The sequence below is a fragment of the Carassius gibelio genome, chromosome A18, assembly GCF_023724105.1.
Source record: "Carassius gibelio isolate Cgi1373 ecotype wild population from Czech Republic chromosome A18, carGib1.2-hapl.c, whole genome shotgun sequence".
In the NCBI taxonomy this organism is placed as follows: Eukaryota; Metazoa; Chordata; class Actinopteri; order Cypriniformes; family Cyprinidae; genus Carassius; species Carassius gibelio.
In genome coordinates this window covers 3,938,712-3,960,556 of record NC_068388.1, presented here as the reverse complement: position 1 = coordinate 3,960,556, position 21,845 = coordinate 3,938,712, and the positions used below count along the sequence as shown (strand labels likewise).

At 36.1% G+C, this 21,845-nt stretch overlaps 2 protein-coding genes across 3 annotated transcripts; one reads left to right on the top strand and one right to left on the bottom strand.

The window, feature by feature from the left end:
* LOC127933910 (calumenin-B) lies at positions 1 to 3,241 on the top strand. Of its 2 annotated transcripts, none has more exons than XM_052531040.1 (7): positions 1 to 142; positions 464 to 692; positions 773 to 966; positions 1,193 to 1,359; positions 1,565 to 1,625; positions 1,740 to 1,939; positions 2,044 to 3,241. In XM_052531040.1, exons 2-7 carry the CDS (start codon positions 475 to 477, stop codon positions 2,146 to 2,148), a joined length of 945 nt encoding a protein of 314 aa, XP_052387000.1. In that variant the 5' UTR covers positions 1 to 142; positions 464 to 474; the 3' UTR covers positions 2,149 to 3,241. The 2 variants fall into 2 exon arrangements, with proteins under 2 accessions (XP_052387000.1, XP_052387001.1); XM_052531041.1 differs by lacking the exon at positions 1 to 142 and adding an exon at positions 191 to 320.
* A 10,632-nt stretch (positions 3,242 to 13,873) lies between these two features.
* LOC127933878 (dnaJ homolog subfamily A member 2) lies at positions 13,874 to 21,315 on the bottom strand. The gene is made up of 9 exons (XM_052530927.1): positions 21,129 to 21,315; positions 19,670 to 19,729; positions 19,354 to 19,583; positions 17,364 to 17,444; positions 17,135 to 17,268; positions 16,859 to 17,055; positions 15,852 to 15,996; positions 15,642 to 15,769; positions 13,874 to 14,869 (listed from the first exon to the last, which is right to left on the bottom strand). The coding sequence occupies exons 1-9, from the start codon at positions 21,204 to 21,206 to the stop codon at positions 14,681 to 14,683; spliced, it is 1,242 nt and encodes a 413-aa protein (XP_052386887.1). The 5' UTR covers positions 21,207 to 21,315; the 3' UTR covers positions 13,874 to 14,680.
* Positions 21,316 to 21,845: the final 530 nt, after the last annotated feature.

Below are 21,845 nucleotides of genomic sequence, written 5' to 3'. Positions count from 1 at the left end.
GTTAAACTAGGGTTGAGCGTTATCTCCAATCTGATTGGTCAGTTGAGAGGGCCATACAAAGGAAGCGTCTCCCAAACTAATTTGATATCCAGAGTTATTGAGATCAGCCGGGCGGTGTGAAACGGTGTGCTAAATTCACCAGGTATAATTCCATTTTTGCAATAAAATGTGAAACAGTTCATTCATATATTCCCTGATATGCAGTGTTATGTTTCGCTATATCATTTAATGTTGTTTGAGAATTTGCTAGAGGCTTAATGTGGGGAATTAAAATTTTGTTTGCATGTGTAATATGGGAATATTCCTTCAAAAAATGCAATGTATAACACTTTATTACACTAGTACCATGATAGTTTGTGTGTATGATATATAATATTAAATGCATTCATGCATACAGAAATTAACCTGTGTGTAACTGGGTGTGTATACATATTATTGCTGTTTTTTTTTTACTGTGTTAAAGTGTAAGAGAAGATGGACCTGCTGTTGTTGTTGTTGGTCGCTGCCCTCTGCAATCTTCAGTCCTCCAGCAAACCCATGCGGAGGAAGGAACGTGTCCATCATGACACCCTCATCAACAATGAGCACGATGATGAAAAGAACTTCAACCTCAACTACGAGGCTTTTCTTGGACAAGAGGAGGCAAAGACGTTCAACCAGCTCACGCCAGAGGAGAGCAAACAGAGACTGGGGTAAAAACACACCACATTCTGATGAGCGCTTCATTTGAGAAAGTTCCCCAAATCAACCATCTCTCTCTTTTTTTCTACAGTAAGATTGCAGAAAAGATCGACGAGGACCATGACGGCTTTGTGACTCTTGATGAGATGACGCGGTGGATCAAAAACGCTCTGAAGCGATGGATCTATAACGATATGGAACGGCAGTGGCAGGCTATCGATCACAACTCAGACGCTTATGTCTCCTGGGAGGAGTACAAGAACGTTACCTTCGGCTACACCCTTGGTACGTATGATGTGTTTCTTGATTTAATCATGTTTCAGAGGTTAAATCTAATCTAAATGCACATAAATCTAATTTGATCTTTTGGATCATCCATCTACACGAGTATTGAAATCAAATCCATTCATCAATGATGACATGAAAACAACTGATTTAAGTCCGATCAAAAATCACGTTTACTGTAAATAGCTGGAAATCCAGACTAACATAATGAGTTTTTTGTGTTTAGATGAAGCGGATCCCAATATCAGTTTTAACTACAGGCAGATGATGACCAGAGATGAGCGTCGTTTCAAGATGGCTGATTATGATGGTGACATGAGGGCCAATAAGGAAGAGTTTACAGCGTTTCTTCACCCAGAGGAGTTTAACTACATGAAGGATATCATACTGCTGGTAAGTCTCCACGATCATAATGCTAAAAAAACGTCTTCCATATACCTTTGCTGTTATCTTTTGTCATTGTTTGCACACCCTCATGTTGCTCCAGACCCGTATGGCAGACTTTCATCTGTAAAGAGGGCATCGGCAGAATATCAATGTGTCTGGATCAAGATTTTGCAGGATCATGATTGTGGAGGTTTTTGTATTTGGTTTACAGGAGGCTATGGAGGACATTGATAAAAACGGAGATGGTTTCATCGACATTGATGAATATATTGGTAAATTAAAATGTTTTATTTTTTGTATTTAAGACTGGAATAAACCGAAATCAAGTTTCCTGTTCACGGAGTTAATTTTGTCTCACTGTTGCCCTTGTCTTTGTGTTTTGTCAGGTGATATGTACAGTCAGACTGGAGAGGCCAATGAACCAGAGTGGGTGAAAACCGAAAGAGAACAGTTTAGACAGTTCAGGGATCAAAACAAAGACGGCCGTATGGATAAGGACGAGACCCGTGACTGGATCTTGCCCGCCGGGTACGACCATGCAGAGGTTGAGGCCCAACACCTGCTGTATGAGTCTGACACCGATCAGGTAAAAGCATGGTCATTCACAGAGACTGCTAAAAATGATGATATGATTGATCTGGTTTGTAAAAAATGTTTTATCTTGACTTTCTTCTTTTATTTCCATGATAGGACGGACGCCTCACAAAGCAGGAAATTGTGGATAAGTATGACTTCTTTGTCGGGAGTCAAGCGACAGATTTTGGAGAAGCTCTGGTCCGACATGATGAGTTTTAATTTGGGTAATTTAGCACTTGAAAAATGCAAAACAAACAATTTATTTTATAATTACAAGTATACCACATTGTGGAACATTGTTTAAAAAGCATATACAAGAGCAAAAAAAATATATATTTTTTTGACTTTCCTTCAACATCTTTTATAGATTAACACTCATCATCGTTGGAATCAGATGTAGTTTTCACATGCACTGATGAAGTAGTTTTCAGGTCAGCTTGTGAAGCTTGTCAAAGTGTTGTGTAGAGGTTTGTCTTAAAGCCTATAATGCACTAAAATGAGCCCCTTTAATTCAGCAGAATGGCATGTGTGTAACCCGACACCGTATAAAGCAAGAACCACTCTCTTTTGTTTTTACACTACACATTATATTACCTTTTTTTTTGTTTTGTTATACACTTAAAAAAAAAGACCTGTATTATTTAATGCTTTAATGCTTTGCAACCACTACATATATATTTATCTCAGTTTAGCTAGAGGATGTTTGATATTGAACATGATTTAGAATTTTTTTTATTTTAATTAATTTGTCTCTGGCTCAAAATATGCCTAATGAGAAGTTCTGGATTGGAAATTTCAGAGTTTCAAGGCTTGTTGTGTCTGTGTGTGTGTGTGTTTTTTGTTTTTTTATTTTTTTGTATTATTTGATCAGTTTTATTTTTGTTTGATTTGCAAAGGAACATAGACACAACGACAGATAAAATATGTGCACAAAATTGATCATTTAACTGATTGGGTTCTCATTTATGACTTCTATGGCCATTGTACATCACTCGCGGTGACCTGTCATGGAGAGCTTTATGAAAAGGAAGTGCTCTCACTAATGGACTGATCCAACAAATTAAAGCTGTTCTTTCTTCTTTTTTCCATCTCCCTCAACTGCTTTGGAGTTATTATGCAAGACTTTTGGTTTTCTTACCTTTTTTTTCCTTCTCTGCAATTTGTACATGACTGAAAATGACCTTCTCTCCTAAAACTATTATATAATTTGTGTTTATACATGAATGTGAACGGTTCAACATGCTGTGGTCAGGTATTGTAAATACTGTCTTATAGCTGAGATTGTTTTCTCAATAAAACTGATTTAAATGAATCTCATTTTGTTGTTTCGCTAGAGGTGATCTAGTCATTTTTACTTCATTTCAAATTGGCTTTTTTTTTTTTTTTTGCCCAAACTATTTTTGAGTCTCATTGCACCTGTTTTTCCATTACTTTGAGCTTCAATATTAACAATTGAGTCACATAAGTTTAATTGCAGCAGCAATTAAACCACAGGCAGTCTTCTTGTTTTTCATCATATTTTATTCGAGAACGTATGTTGCCATGCAAAATGCAAAATCAATTGAAAGAAAATACGTGATGATGTACATCATATATTTAATGTAGGAATGGCGCAGGTTGTCTGAAACCATCGATGCAGGACAACATGCATAGCAATCATTAAACTTTGGGTTAGCTTGTATTACTTCCCCCATCAGTTTTTTTGTCTCACAGATGCCAAATCTGTTCTTTTCCCATTTCACAAAGGCTCATTTGGTGCTCAAGCTCAATAAAAACACTGAGTTTCATGTGTGTCTGTGTTGTAGAAACCTTTCTGTCTGTTGTGAGGATCAAGAAGACGGTTCAGATGTTGACTATTTGTATCTAGATTAGATACAGACTCCTCTTCTGAGCTACTGTCATCTAAATTTTTTGCAATGTCCTCGTTAACATGTGTTTGAGCTTTCTGCATTGTTTGATTCTTCTGCCAGATGTTCTTCAGATCCATTGTATTGACCCGAGTCGAGTGTTAATGTGCATAGATGTGTTTGTAAGTTACTGACATTATGAATGTTTTGTACATCAATTTCAGCTACTGAAATCTGAGGATCTAAATTAAGATCATGCCGTTTTCTGGTTTGAAACCTTCAGAATAGTTGCCAGACAGTTTATTGGCCTCCGAAACCAAGGCTTTAGGGTTAATGATATGACTCTCCTTGAAGAATGGAGAATTCTGCTTGTGTAGTGTCCTCGGTCGTCTTCTGTAATCTGACTCTAATGGTTTCCTCAGCAACAGACGTGGCTTTGTTGCAATCATGCATCATTCATGAAGATAAACTCCGTGAACAGGTGAGACACTTTCTCTTTTCATGTTTGAATTATATAAGGACTATCTGTTATGTTTGAATTTGATTATGATGTATGAGAAGAACTCATGTCATTATGTTTGCTGTGTGTAGTGTAGATACAGTATGTACATTTTTATTAAAATAATTTCATTTCAAAGCATTTTGGACAATGAAATCAAGCTTACATAAAGTGCCTTGTCTATTGTAGGATGGAAGAGTGTTTGCACTTGGTGTGTGAGTCGATGGGTGTACATGAGGAGGATGAGGTCGGCGTGGACGTGATCTGTTCCCTCTATAAGAGCGTCTTCCTCATCAGCGCCAGCCTGGATGACACAAAGAGAGCCATTTCACAGGTGAACAAGACCTTCTGCTGTCTCAGACGCTCATGAATGAGAAGAAAGAGACAGAAAAGAGAAGCAGAAAGAAAAAGAAAATGTTTTGTGTGATGTGTTCAGGTCAGAGGTCAGAGTGGAGGCTTGTCATGTCCAGCCAGAAGAGTTCTGCATGTTCTCCTCATGATGGAGAAACAACGTGACTACAGAGAAGAGGTATTCTTTTTTTACAATTTAATTAATCTATATTTCCATTTAATATTCTGCTACATTCTATATTTTTTTTCTCTTATTTATACTAAATCTAAATTAAGATAATACATTATATTGCAATATAAACATGTTATATATTATATCTATAAGATTTTTCCTTTGAACTAATCTTATAATGACTTGAGAACTTGATCCTGAAAATAAATGCTCTGTACAATTTTATTTTCTTTCTTACTGTGGAATTTTATCTTGTCAGATATTTATCTTTGTTTGGGGTCTTTTGGGTGCTGGAATTTGAAATTGTGAAGTTATATCATATCACTTGTGAAGTTATATTGTTGTACATTAAATAGATGTGAACGGCTTATAATTTCTACAGCTGTACTGGGATCTCCAGATGTTGAAGGCTGGTAGAATCAGTCATAAACAAATCACACAGTCCTCAACAATCAACTTCAGCTCCAGACAGCAGGTAGAAAACCAACTCATATTTTTCTATTCTATTCTATTCTATTCTATTCTATTCTGTTACATGAGCACACATAACACTGTAAAATATAATGTAAATATATATAATATAGTACAATATAATTATGATTCCATATCTAATATATTAATTTATATTGATTGTTGATTATATATTGTTTTAAATTTTATGGTTTAAGGTTAATTTGCTTTTCACTCTGTTTCAGCTCATTCACCCATTTGTTAATCACTTTGGAGAAAGGTGTCTGCTAAATACAGTATATTTGGGCCTCTTTTGTGATTATTATTATTTTTTTTTTCTCAAGAAGCAGGATCCAGAGCAGTTTAGTATCTTGTATCTTCAGAACAGAGCCGGGAGACTTTGCACCAGGTTATTCACACACGCACACACACACACACACACACTTTCATTCAGCTGCTCACAATCACATTGAATGAATTGACTCTACATTCATCCTGCTTTCTGTTAGACTTGTTCTTGACGGCGTGTGGAGTGTCCTACCATCTCTTTCTCAGAGGATCGCCGGTGTCATGCGACCGGGCACCATCTTTACCAGCACTACCGACATCCTCCAGCTCCTGTATTACAAATATGAGCTCATCAGAGAGCGAGTGTACAGAGAGATGTTACAGGACGAATATGGTAAAAAATATTCCTAAATGGAGTTCATAAATGCCCCCTTTCACAGTACAGTTTAACAGTATCTTTTTGTACATTATTGCAGGTGTTGTTTGGTGGAACTCGATGTCAGCGTGGGATCAGACTGAATGTGTGTGTGAATTAGGAGTGTGTGTAGAGCTGGCCTTCAGACACAGAGACTGGCTTCAGGTGTGTGGACTTCCCGGGGCCCTCCGTTGCTACAGGTATTTGTGCATTTATAAGTGCAGTAGCTACAGTTTGAGTCTGCATTTTTTATGTTTTAACCCAAATATAATTATAAATCTACACTGTAAGAAAAACCCTTAACTTGAAGCCTATATGTATAACGTATTATAAAGATATCCTTTATGTATGTTATGATGCATTACTGTATATCTTACACTATATATAATTTATATATATATATATATATATATATATATATATATATATATATATATATATATACAGCTCTTACATATTATTGCTCTTTTGTTAGTTTTGATTGCTTTTATTGTCCTCATTTGTTAGTTGTTTGGATAAAAGTATATGCTAAATGACTTAATATGAATAAATAATTGCAATCAAAGTAAAATGCATTGTGGTATTTGCAGATCCTTTGATAAATCTGAACTTGATTGTTGTGTCTCAATGCATTATACTTTCTAAAGTTGTAACAATGAATAGATACGTTTTATAATGTATTTTAACAGTGGTTACAGTTATTCATGAGATCATACAATGCATTATAAGTTGCATTATGAGGGCATTACTAGTAACACTTGAATAAAGTTTTAATTATTAATATGCTAAGTGCATTCTTTTAACATGAACTAACCATGAAAAATACTACTAAATAATTTATTAAGCTTAATGTTAATTTCAGCATATACTAAAACATTAAGAAAATGCCAAATGATGTAGAACTATCTGTTAATATTATTAAATAGATTTGCACTAATATGAACTAACAATTAATTAATGATTACATGCTATTAAATGATTAAATACTATAATTAATGTATTGCTCATGGTTAGATAATGCATTAAGCAATGATACAATTCTATTTAACTAATGGAACCTTATTGTAAAGTGTTATCAAAAGGCTCCGTTTTATAAAGGCTTGAAGTAAAACGATGAACTCTATTTGATGAATATGGCAGGAGCTGTGGTTCTGTGGTCTTGCGAGGCTGTCCTGAGAGGGTTAAATCTAGAGATCAGGCTTGGTCATCTACACCGAGGGAACAGGCCTGGTCCGCTGTCATCTTCCTGTCGGAGCTGGAGTCACATTATCAAGATGAGAAGGACTCGATCGGCGCGCTCATGAACAGGTAATTCCCATAAACGCATGTGACTGGCTTAAAGCATCAGTAGGTTTCATATATCTCAGATAAAGTTGATTTAGGCCAGACACATGATAGAAAACACACCATAGATGAAGACAGTTTATAATTTTGCATCTTTGCAAAAAAAAAAAAAAACTTGCGTTACGTTCTAAGATGCAACTCGTTTACGGATTGTGGCCTTCAAAAGTACGTCTTCCCTTCAGCACATAATAAATAAGCATGCAAAACTAGAACTTTGACAGTTATATACTGACATAGTTAAGCAAGACTTTTTAATGTCAATATGAATCTGTAATATTAAACAAATTATGCTAATGGTTGCAGATGTTGTGTGTTGTGACTTATTGCTCCTGTAGATTGGGAAAGGAAGCTCTGCATGTTATATATCTCAGTTTGTGTGTTGCTGTGCGGAGAGCCGAGAGAGAGAATCAGTCCTACACGGCGCTGCTGGTCTCCAGACAGCACTGGGACAGATGGTGAGTGTGTTAAATATGGGAAGTGGACACATCATCAGTTTTTAAAGTATTACATGCTGACACATCCACCTATTTTCACTCGGAAGTCTGCAAGCTTGAATCCAACCCATCTTTGTTTTCTCTAGGCCTTATATGAGAGGTTCAGACAGTCAGGATCTCACCAGGATCTGGATTCAGGAAAATGTGGATCCCACTGCTAAGAAACAGCAGGGCTGGAAAACAGGAAATTGCACACGACAGGTACTGTGCGCACAGATACGTGACATTTGCTGCCTTCAAGTCTGCCAAATTCCTATTCATGAGTTCAGAAGTATAAAGTATGTTGTGTTATAAGAGATTTGGGTTGGGGAAAACTATCAACATGTTTGGTGCTCGCCAAGGCATAAGAGACTTTTTATTTGATCACAAATATAGTAATATTGTGAAATATTATTACAATTTAAAATAATTGTTTTCTATATATTTTAAATGTAATTTATTCCTGCATCATTACTGCAGTCATCAGTGTCACACGATCCTTCAGAAATCATTCAATATGCTGATTTGCTGCTTAGGAAGCATTTATTATTAATTCAACAGTTCAATATTTTTGTGGATACTACAATACATTTTTCTTCAGGAATATATGATGAAAAGAAAGTTCAAAAGAACAGCATTTATTTGACATATAAATAGTTTGTAACATTATAAATCTTTTTATTGTCGCTCTTGATCAATTGAATGCATCCTTGCTGAATAAAATATTTAATGTTTATATGAAAAAAAAAGTACTGACCCTAAATACTGTATTGTATCCTTTTTATGCTCCAACAAAGAATAATAGGACATTTTGGAAAAAAACATGGAAAATTTATTTGGTCTCAAAACCAGCTTCATGAACGTTAAACTAAATGCATAGATTCATATGCGAATATGAAATCATTCCAACTTGACTTAAAGGCTGAAATATTTACCTCATATGCTTGTGTTAAATTCAGTTTTATAATAATTGTTTCTTTTTTTTCCCATCAGGCTGTGCTGCAGTTTTTGGTTCTGTGTCAGGAGCAGGAAAGGAAACGATTGGTGGAGATCGTGCACAGGCTTTCCCTGAGTGACCTCGAGGGAAACATTCAGAAAAACAGTTAAAAACATCAACTTCACATAAAAAATAACACAAACTCCACTCCAAAAGTGATATCTTGTTCCAAATTAATATGAAGTGGGTTTCATTTTTGGGTGAAGTAGCCAAAATGACCAGTAACTTAATATTAGAAGCACATCAGCTGTAAGATAGGCCTCTGGTTTTCTCTAAAGTGTGTATACGTGTCTTTCATTCAGATGTGGTACATGGAAACACGGTGGAAGAGAGCTGTGTGTGGAGCCTGCAGCAGATTAAAGTCTCTCTACAGGAAGCACATGGTCCTTATACTAGACCATTCGCCCCAGGGGGTTCTGGGAGAGATGTCTCATGGGGCGAATGTGCCACTCATTTGCTGACCCAGCTGACGCAAGCACATGATGATGAGGCCTGGACCGTTTTAAACTCTCTGCCAGATTTGGTGAATCTCAGTATATACTGTACTGTGCAGTAATCAGTATGCAAGTATTCCATTTTGAACAGAACCATAGTATATTCCGCAGTAATTCTAAAAGACTAAGTGTGCAATTGTCAAATTTAGAGAGAATAAGCTAAAATAGAAAACGCAACTATAATAATAAAGTCAAATAATATGAAAAGCAAAGTAGTAAGGAAACCAAACATTTTGAATGTGTCATGACAGTGTGCAGAGCAGATGAGGTTTATTGTGTCAGTAATGTCTCTTTCACTTCTCAGGACCCCGAGGGTCTTTGGACTTTGCTTCGCAAATATGAGAGCGAACTTCACAGACCCAGTTTCCACAACCTTCATGAAGTTTTGCAGTCACGTGGACCAGCGCACGCCAGCAGAGGCACCGGCGCGGTGAACGCTCACACTGTAAGGACAAATCACGAGATCCGTCGTGTTTCATGATGGTTTTTAGAAAATCATTTATGCACTAGATCTTCAGCGAGGCTTCTCTTTTGCTGTTAACAGATGCCTACAATCTACTGTATGCAGAGATATGAAGAAACTACACTCTTAAAAATAAAGGTTTCAAAGCAAACCATTTTTGGTTCCCCAAAGAACCTTTCAATGAACAGTTCTGAAAAAGAAAAAGAAAATTTAGTGCGAAGAGCATTTGAATGATCTTAAGAGCTAAATAACCTATAAGGAAACGTTTGTGCAATAGAACGTTCCATGGATGTTAAAGGTTCTTCATGGAATCATCAGTGCCAATAAAGAACCTTTATTTTTTAAAATTGTATGGAATGATCTGCAGAACCTATAGTGTAACACAAACAACTTTTATAATATCCCCAAAACCTTTTAAGAACCCTATCTAGTGAGAAATGGCTCTTGATATACAGAAAGTAAAAAAAAAAAACCTTGCTTATAGAGAGTATCCATAATCATTTGAGAGGAATACAAGGTGAGCATCTGTTTCCTGTGTCTCTGTCAGGAGAGAGAGAGGACTGAACAGGAACAGGAAGAGCCGTCAGATGGTGAAGAAGAACTCTGCACTGGTGAATGACATTCATATGCCAGACTGTTAATATAATGAGGCAATAAACAAGGATATGAGAAAGTTTTAACATTAATTATATACACCATTCTATAATGCTTGCTAAGGCTGCATTTATTGATCAAAAATACAGTAATGAAGTGAAATATTATTACAATTGAAAATAACTATTCTATTTTAAATATATATATTAAAATGTAATTTGTTCCTGTGACAACAAAGCTGAATTTTCAGCATCATTACTCCAGTCTTCAGTGTCACATGATCCTTCAGAAATTATTTTAATATGCTGATTTCCTGCTCAAGAAACCGTTCTTCTTACTGTTAATGTTGAAAACAGTTGTGCTGCTTAATATTTTATGATGAATGCATTTATTAACATTTTTGTGTTTGAAGGCTGTGGCATGGCTTTAGATCCAGAAGAGACTCCATATTTAGAGATCCTGTGTGTCAGAGACCCAAGAGATGAAGAGAGCATGATGGAGACGAGGGACAGAGACGGAGAGAGAAGAGAGGGAGACATGAAGAGCAGAGGAGACCCTCAGGAGATCTCAGTGGAAAAACAAAACTCTCTGATCACACTGGCCTGGAGCAAACCAGCCCACGCAGAGAATTACATTCAGGTTCATACACACAAACATATGCACCTTTCTGTCTTAAATCTGCTCCAGTTTTTCATTCATACATAAAATGGCTTAATTCTGTAGGAAGAGACATCGGCTCAGAAAGGTGAGGCCGTCTCTATAGTAATGCAGGAGGATTTCGCTGATAACACAACTGTGAACACTTGTGACATTTACACACAGCGGGAGAACATAAGCTCTGTCTCACTGCAGCCAAGTGAACAATATGAAGAAATGCATTCAGACCACACGAATGTGAAAGGAAAGACACAGTCCCAAGAAGACCATTCATGCTTCATCACAGTAAGACAACTGCATCAAATTATCCAGCTCTAGCTTCCCTTTTGACGACATAATGTGTCTCAGTGCTCTCTGCTATTTGCATACAATTTGTAATATATAATATGTGAGCTTAAGAAATGTTTGATAAAAGGTTCTCAACCTTGTAAACTTCTGTAGTATAAAATATGAAATACTTGAAGTTCCTCTGAGATAATAATGCACTCAACTTTCAAAATGAATGAATTCCACATTATTAATTTGTGAGATATTTATATTAGTATTTCTTTTTATAAGATAGTATTATCTTATTTTATTTGCATGCTTATTAAAATCTCAAACTCCCTAAAGTTTCCACTAAGAGTTCTATAATAGTTATAATAATTATTAAAATAAAAAAATACCATGAATGACAACAGATCAGTGGTTCTCAACCTTTTTTGTTGTGAATTCCTGTGATATAAAATAGGTACTTGAAGTGCCCCTGAGATGCTAATAAAGCACTAAACTTCCCAAAGATAGCAATTTCATTGTAGGTTTGTAAAAATATCATATTAGAATTTTCTTTTAAAATATCTTTTTTTTTTGTACAACGTCACAAGCCCCCTGAAGTTCCCCCTAAGGGGTTCTGTAAGTTATATGAGTAATTAATAATTGTCAGTTTTATAGCCCCCTGCCCAAACCCAAAATTTAAAGCTGGAACTTAATGAATGAGTGAATGAATAAATGAATGAAAAATCCTTTCACAATACTTATACAACAAATGTGCTTGTTTTCTCCAGGCTGGGCAGCAACAGGAGGACATAAGAGATGGAGAGTTCACATTCAGTGACACCTTACAGCTCGACCAAACTCCACCCACTGATCCAAGCCTGCTGCAAAACACTGACACAACAGATACTAACACAGGGAGAGCAGACACACAAGCCTCACAAACATGTGAGACACGCGAGATCGAGGCATCGCTTCAGGAGCTGAGGAATGAGGAGATCTGTGAGAGAGCAGGTGAGGGGGAGGAAATGATGCGCTGCCTAGTGGACATCCAGTGGAGAGCAGAGCGACGCTGGCAACGAGACCGAGACAGACAACTACTCAGAGTGAGCCGACTCATGATGCATGACATTTCTGTAGTATCTTCAAAACGTGTGGTGTGTTTATGGAAGCCCACTGCCACACACACACACACACACACACACACACACAAAACATGCTTTGCTAAACAATGACAGAAACATATAATTATGACATAAAAGATAAAAAATTCATAATTATGAAGTGAAATATAAATTGTTGAGAAATGAATCCCTTTAACATCTCATAATGTCGGCTTAATTAGGATTTAACAGTGCATGTTTGTTGTAAATGGTCTTCCATGCATTTATTTTTTAGAATATTTAAATAAAAAGGCCATATACTTTGCTTTCTGACCTTTTTCAAACCTTTTCAGGTTCAAGAGCGACTGGCTATTGTCCAGAGTCGGAAGGCAGATGAAGATCTGTTGGGTCTGACGCAGGAAGACACACTCAGACATCTGACCGACACACTGCAACAGGTACACACCTCATGTGCACATACTTTCAGACACCTCTATGTGGACATGATGTAAATGTTGATTCAATGTTCTAGGAGGACGAGCAACAACAGAAAACTTTAGTAAGAGAGAAACTCCAGCAGATGAGGAGAGAACGCTCCTGTGTTCTCCAGACCAGACGGGAGAGGTAACGTATACACACTTATGCTAGGCTAGTTCATTCTGGCAGTGATCACCAGGTGTTTCATGTCATTTAAAGGAGTACTTCACCCTAAAATTTGAATTCTGTCAACATTTATTCATCCTGATGTCATATGCCAAGTCATATGTGTGTGTTCAGTTTTTTGTCTAATTTTGGTGATTAAAAATCTATGGAAACCCATTTTTGCAGCAAAAGAAAAAAAATAATAGTTTAGTAAATCGTAGTTATGACTAAGTCATAATTTTAAGATAAAAAGTCAAAATTGACATACCATGTCAAAATTATGATAAAAGTTGCTATTAAGACATAAAATGTCAAATTGACAACCAAGATTGTCGAAAATTTAGTCGAAAGTGACAGGAAGTCGAAAGCTGAACTTGAGATAAAAATTCTATAGATTTATAAATCTAAATTATAAGATAAAAATGGGAAATCTGACATTTTCATATAATGCACACACATTTAGCACACATATAAATGATCATATTTATGAGATAACTTTCAAAACGACCTAGTGAGGAAAAAAGCAAAAATCTAAATGCTAAAAATATTTTCTTCTTATAATAATTTATAATTTGTACCATTTTTATCTCATAATTATTACTTAGTATATCACCATTTTGATCTAAGCATCATTTTTAACAGAGCAGCATCAACAATCTGCTAAAGTTCTCTGTTTGTGGAGTAAGAAAATCATAAGTTTAAAACTAAATAAAGGTAATTAAAAAAAAAAGAGAAAAAAACAAAAGAAAGTAAGTTGCACTGGTCTGACAATGTTTTGTTTTTATAGGAATACGGCTGGGTTTAAAGAGCTCCTTGCGCCCACAGCTCAACGCATGACAGAAACTGAAGATGGACGCTAGTGCGTACTCAACCCCATTTCTACAAACATACAGCACACGGTCAAAACATTCATCCACTTTATTGATGTATGAGCACAAAAGTAGCTGTGTTTGAATTATAGCAACTTGTAATCGCATTTAAAACACTTTCTTAGTTGCCAACGATAAATGCCGCCCCCTATAGGTTCATAAGTGCTTACAATGCATGCACACATTGGCTGCTGATCTTTTAAGAAAATTGTGGTGTGTCTTTGGCAAATAATAAGTTGCATGACTCATATACCTTTATCATAGACAGTAAGCACATTAAAACACTTCTGGGTTTGGTTTGCTTTGTATTAATCTCCGTAAAAAGTGTGTTGCCCACATGCATGTTATTCTGTCCTGCCATTAAACACAAACCAGCACAACAGTACAAGATGACTGACAGTGCCTGAATAACTGGCAAGTAAAATGAAACACGTTTGATCTTTTTATTGAACTCCTGAAACTCCACAATGCCTCGTTCTTTAACAACTTTGTGCGTGCATGTTATTTTTAACTTAAAGCGTCTGTCTCCCTACAGACATTGACTTTTATATATTTAGAGAACATATATACTGTGAAAGTCTACAATGTGAATGAAGTAGTGATGAATAAATTATTTAGCTTTGCCTTGAGTTATGCTTGTTTTTTCTTTTAAAACAGTGCATGAATGATTGTACTTGTAGGTAAGATTGCAGTAAATAAGTGTATGTTTATATATATATATATACTGCAAGTGTCTGTGTGTTCGGATCACTATATGAAGAACGTGGAGGGTGGAGATTGAATCTGTCCGACAAAAGGGAATTGTAATACTTCCTCAAAAAACTCGCAAAGAATTCTGGGACTACTGATGGGCGCACTGCACCCCTGGCCCATGCGGACCACCTTCTTCGTCGGAGCTGTCGTTGTATGCTTCACGGCGGAGACCACCAGATGATCCCTGGCTGATGTCAAAGTCCTGCAGATCAACTTCCTCTGCATCAGCTGAGATGATAGGAACCTCTGTACGAGACGGCAGCAGATCCTCCAACTCCTGCGTGAACAAACACACACAAGAAAACATGCACTTCAGCTAAAGTCTGCATCTCGTCAGGTATATTCAACTGTTATTTTAGTATCATCTAGGTACTGTAATAGTTTTGGCTAAAAGTTTGTATTAGTTTTCTTTTTTTCAGTTAAAGTTGTATTACTTTTTTTTTTCTTTCTTCACTTAAATTTTTTTTGTCCATATAGTTTTTATTATATACAGTTTTATTATATATATTTTAAATGTTTTTTTTTTACTGAATGAAAAAATAAATATTTTCTAGGAAATAGGATGAAATAATTTTTATTAACTATAACTAGAAAATAGCTCAAATACCTAGTAAGCTAATTTAGAAAGCATTTTAAGTCATCAATGGCACACTACTGATGCAAAGACTTACAAACCCAACTTCTAAGATAAAAAATGTACAATTTTACCCAATATTTGTATACTTTTGATAACCATATATATATATATATATATGTATATATATATATATATAATTTATAAACGGTTACTCTTAATACTATAAAAATATTATTAAATACTATTAACTACTATTAATATTTGTAATTAGCTTTTATTTTTTTATTTTCTGTTTTAAATTTAGTAAATTTGTTATATTTTTATTTATTTATATATATATATTTTTTTATTTATTTTAGTACTCCAACTTAAAATGATAAGTTTCTTTTCATTTAAAGTCAATATTTTATTTCAGGTTTAATGTTTTTTTATTTTTTTATTTTAGTTAACAATAACAATGTTGAAAACTCACCGTTAGTTTCTCTGTGCTGATCCAGCCGTTCTCAGGAAACTTGACGTCAAACTTGATGTACAGATCTCCTTTCTCAAAGGGGTTTCTGTACTGAGGCATTCCTTCCCCTCGGACGACCCTTACAGAACCTGACAACGAGAACACAAAAACATTTCCTACAGCAGATTCTACAAAAACATGAACAGAACATCGAGCAAACATTATGCTCACCTGGCTCTATGACTTTGCCAGGGGGATATTTGATGACCAGATGTCGTCCATCAAGGTGCGTGAGCATGAACTGAAACCCGCAGAGCGCCTCCACCAGACCAATCCTGTGGGATATGTGCAGATCGTTTCCATCACGACGGAACTCCTGTAAACCAAGATATCATAGGTATTTGTGCTTTAAAAGTAGAAAATAAGCAAAAATTTTCATTCTGCAAGACAGCACATCTTAACTGCCTGAAGGTGATTAATTGCTGCAATTCTTCAAATATACATAAAGTGATCATTTACTCAAGAAATGAAAATTCTGCCATCATTTACTGTGTAACTCAGCCACAAGATGACGGTCAGCCATTAATTTCCATAGTATAGAAAAAATACTATGGAAGTCAATGACTACCATCAACTGTTTGGCTACCAATAGTTTTCAGAATTCAACAGAAGAAAGAATCTCATACAGGTTTGGAACAAGTGAAAGGTGAGTAAATTATGACTTTTTTTTTGGAGTGACATGTCCCTTTAAGAGCACATGCATACAGTCAATGCAAGTTAAGTAATGCAAATCAAAGTAATATTCTTGATTCAACATAAAATCTAAGTGAATGAATTAGAAATGAAACTTGAAATTCTGTATGCAACACAAGTAATGACGCTTTTTGGAATAGTAATTTTAACAGGATTCCCTTCACATTTAATAATTTACCATTATTTAGGGATTATCAAAAAAATTTAAAGTTTTACTTATGGTAATATATATTCAAATTTAAATTACAAAATAATAAATTATTATTAATAATAATACAAATGCATACATTTTATTATAACCTTTTATTTTACCATTTTTGTACAGATTACTATAAAATACATTTATAGATTTCAGTGTGCACATTATCTATAGAAGAACATGGGGCAAAATAACCAATAAATTAACAGATAATCAAACTAGTTGTTGATTAGAGTCCAACTATTGACTCTACACTCCTCATTGTGTGTGTGTGTGTGTGTGTTACCTCATGATCTTTCTCCTGCAGCACCAGTATAATGTCTCCAGGCTCTGTGTTGGGTGACTGGTCCGCCTCTCCGCTGAATGTGATCTTCTGTCCGTGTTTCATTCCTTTATCCACGTGCACCTCCAAGACCTTCACCCCTTTACACACCTTGCGGCCCTCACACTCTTTACAGCGGTCTTTCTCGTGAATCACTTCCCCTAAAACCGCGACCAAGCATCGAAATGTTGTATTCGGACCATCACAAATCGAGTTCAATGAATGAAAATGAATTCTCACCCTCTCCATTACAGTCGGTGCACACGGACTGCATCTGCTGTACCATGCCAGGAGCCAGCTGTCTGATCATGATCCGCATGCCGCGGCCCCGACACGCGGCACACTTCTGCACGGCCCCTGTTTTACCCCCTTGACTGAGGAAATTTGTTTTGATTTAATTCTATAGGAACTGTACTTAATTGTTATAGCCCTCAAAGATGGTGTATATATCCTGCTCACACACACTCACCCATTGCAGGCACTGCAGAGTACGTTCTTGCTGAGCTGTAGTTTGGTTGCTTTTCCATTGTACAGATCTTCCAAAGACACTCTATCAGGTATTTAAAAAAACAACAGATTTCTTTTAATTCAGAGTAATGTGTACAGATAAATCATACACAATAAAGGCATCTTTACACAGTAGAGTTAAGGCTGCTCTGTGCCTGCTCAAAGTTATATGACTAAATTATGCCTGTTCTGACCCTCCTCAGCCCATTTCATCAAAGAAAATGCATTATTTATGCCACCTCTGAACAGCATTAAAAACTGTTTGTGCAAATGCCACTTCAGAAGCACATCTATGTTAATTTGAATAGATCCATAAGATCAATTTTGATTTCATGTTGACTTAAAGGGATTGTTCACCCAAAAATGAAACTTCTGTCATCACTTATGCACCGTCAAGCTGACGGTAGCCATTTACTTCAACACTATGGAAAAAAAAATACTATGGAGGTCAATGGCTACCCTCATCATTCTGGTTAACAACATGCTTCAAAATATCTTCTTTCGTGTTCCACAGAAGAAAGGATCTCAGACAGGTTTGGAACAACTTGAGGCCATCCTTAAAAATATTATTGTTTGCCGTAACCCAACCGACCCTGTCAATTTAGGACCGACTCATATTTATATATATATTTTTTTTTGCTTTTAGGCCGATTGACTTTCCGGTTGTAAATTTGCGTTAAGACAGACCTTTTTTTTTTTTACTCTTCAAACAACTAATACAAAAGCAATATATTAGGCTACGTTCTTTCATTAAAAAAACCCATGACGTCATCTATGTTTACACGGATGTCACACTATGGCCTGTGCATTCGCTTCGTCTCCTCTCATTCACTGTAGTCAATGGTTCGCGCTTGGTAATGATGGCTGTGGCTGCAGTAAACAAAATGTTCGTGGTCACTGTTCAAAGTCATGTGGGTTCGGGCACCATAATACATCTAAAAAATTCATTAAAACAGTACGACACCACTTTATCTTGGCACGAAGTTCTGGAAAAACTGTGCCCAGATCTTTTCCAATCTCTTCTCCCATCTAGTCTTTTTTTTTGGAACATGCATCACACAGCAACTGCAGCTTCGGACACACACTCATAACAGCAAATAATACTTCTGCACAATGTTTCTCTTTTTATAACAGAAATGTGAATTCTGCCGGTATTCAGATAGTCTCATGCATACAGATACAGATTCGGGCTAGAATCGCCTACGTATGCAAATTTTTGTTGTTGTTGACATTTCTAATCGTAAACACAGCCATGTTGAAGCCTGCAGTAAAATATTTTTGTCATTACCAATATATTGGTCATTACCAATATATTGAATCTTTACGTTCATCCTGCCTGTTGTCCGTGGATTTACCTATATTTGGTGTTATTTGCCATATAAAATGTATTTAGACACGCAAAATCGATTTTACAATCGATTCAATGAACACTTGTCTCTCAAATCAAACAGGATTTTTTTCACAAAAGTGACAACCCAAGAAAGCAAAGTAAACGGGCTCTCATTTGTAGGTTGCATTGACACCTAGCGGTGGATGCAAGTATAACAGTACCTCATTTTTTTCTTCTCACCTGAAATTCATGCAATAAACATGTTTTTGACGAAGATTTACATTTGTTTGTGGTCTATATTGCCTGCATCAAAATGAGGTTTGCAATTATGTCCCGATATGCTAATTTGTTTAAATTCATACCTACGAAATCACTATCACCATATTATTATTATTTTTTTGTTTACATTGAAACTTGAAAAAAATAATATATATATAGACCTACCTACCGACCCTTTTTTTATATTTACTGTTACTGCAAACCAAAATATTTTTAAGGATGGCCTGAGGGTGAGAAATAATGACAGAATTTTCATTTTTGGTGTACTGTCCCTTTAAAATAGGTCACGCATAAATATGTTCGCTCTTCAAGACTCAGGTTCTTTGTTTTCATATTTACTCACTTCAGGGGATGTATCATGTCCTCTCCTCTCCGTCGGCCTCCGTTCCGGCTTCTGCTGCTCTGGCCGCCCATAAAGCCGAACAGACCTCCGCCAAAGATGTGAGAGAAGATGTCCTCCATCCCGGCTCCTCCGCCTCCACCCTCACGCAAGCCCTGTTCCCCATACCGATCATACAAATCCTTCTTCTCCGGGTTAGTCAGTACCTCGTATGCAAAACTGATCTCCTTAAACTAAATCAAACAGGTCAAAATATTATCATCATCATTATCATGTTAATAGCTTTCAGAACTTGCATTTCGATAAAATGAAAATTCACCTTGTCACCTGCATTAGGGTTTTTATCGGGGTGGTACTCTTTTGCTAATTTCCGGTATGCCTGAAAATGCAAATCACAGAAACATCACTAATTAGTAACTAAAACTTTGATGTACAGTCTGACAAATATTAATTTCCCATTGATTGACACAGAGAGAGTTAATAGAAACCATCCAAAGAAACAGTAATATCACAGAGACTTGAAGATGACTTTTGATTTGATAAGTAAACACTTGACAATAACCCAATTCACCCTAGCAAGCACCCTCTACACTCTTGCATATCAGTACAAGTGTTTTAATGTAGTACATTTACATTAGAATAAGAAAATACACTTCAGTTTTTCTAATTCAAAATTTACATTAAATGCAATGTGCTACTTGCTATTTCTTTGTAATTGTTTGTGAAATTTACTTGCAATTTCTGATTGAGAACTGTTTCTACAACTTTTTTGGGTGTATATTTTATGTAATTGTGGTCAATTCAGATTATTCATCATTTTAGTATTTAAGATTTTAGTCTTGCACTTTGACAAATTCATTCGAAATGATTGTAATGAATGCATTAGTTGTAAATTAGTATTAGTTAAAAAATAAGAAACGGTTTTAAAAATATTTACGTCACACTGCTTAAAATTTCGCCTACAATTTTAACAACTCCTAGTCTGTGATTTCATATTAAACTAATGTCTAAAGTAATTTAAAAGCCCAGTTGTGAGTACTGATCAATGGAAGTTGAGATCAGGGTTTCGTTCAAGCATGGCTCTATCAGACTATTTTTTTCCCCACTAAACACATTACATGGCTTGGGCATTTTCTTTGACCTAATGGCGGTGAATTCACATTGCCAGTTCTTTCATGCATCTATTGTGTGATAACCACATATCCCACATTATTTTGGGTCTGGCTGTGCTTTCTGAAATCCTTTGTGCGCACACAATCAAACAACAACAACAAAATGCTAACATAACACTCGGACAACATGAGCATCAAGCCCAGGGCCTGATCACCTTCTAACAAAGGACTGAGCGCAAATATGAAGATTCACATCAAGGAAATACCTAAAACAAGACATTGCATTAACCATCTCTGACTGATTGCATATCAGACACGAGCTCAGGCTTAGCACAGCAGCTGGTAAGCTAAGCATCTCCTTGCAATGTAATGCTCTTGGACTGGAAGAAGAAGCACCTTCAGCTGTCTGCAGCACCTGACTGATGCTCTCAGCCAAAGGACACGTACAGCAATACACAGATAGTAAACAAACTACATTTTTGACTATGTATCTTTCAAATCCTCCCCCAAATCATTTCCAGACCCGAAAAAGGCCACACTGGAGGATCCCAGCAGCGGGAAACCTGCAAAACACACCAGTGGATCCCCAATATACAGCATCCCCCTTCACGCGCTTCTCTGGTTTCATCGCAACACGACGCGCGCGGCGGGAAGAAACGTCTCTACCTTTTTGAGCTCGTTTTCGGTGGCAGACGGAGATACTCCAAGGATATCGTAGAGTTTAGTGTCTGCGACGTTCGCCATATCTGCAGACCGGTGCAGCAGCTGCGCGCGCGCGCGAGAGAGAGAGAGAGTCAGTCACTCCGGCTGAGCAGCACAGTGCGCGCGCTCGGTTGCTCTCCTGCGCCACAGTGCAAGCGTTATTAAACAATCACGTGTGTTTTTTGGATTGAAACAAAACAGTTAATATCTTTCTATCTTTATTTGTGCGTTTTTTTTTCTTCGTCTTGTTTTTTTGTGTTTGTCATGCGATGCCTCGTCCTAAAACCACCAATAAAGTTTTGCATTCATTACTCTGATAGCTGTTGTTACGCAGAAATTTTATTTCTCGCTTTTAAAAACCAATCAAATTTCTATGTATATTTTTTACGTGCATTTATTGGCATCGATGAGAAAGAGTAAATTGAATAAAGTAAAACTTTCAAAAACAAACATAAAAACAATTTACAATAACGGCATATCATTATTGGCTTACGAATATACTATAATAAATTACAATAATAATAAATTGATATCCATAACTATATATTTATGCTAACACCTTGGGGAAAATTATTTTTTATTTTATGTTTATGTTTGTATATTTTACTTATAAAATAAATACTATTATGATATACTTATTATTGATACAAAATATTTAACATTATATTAAGGAAATACAGC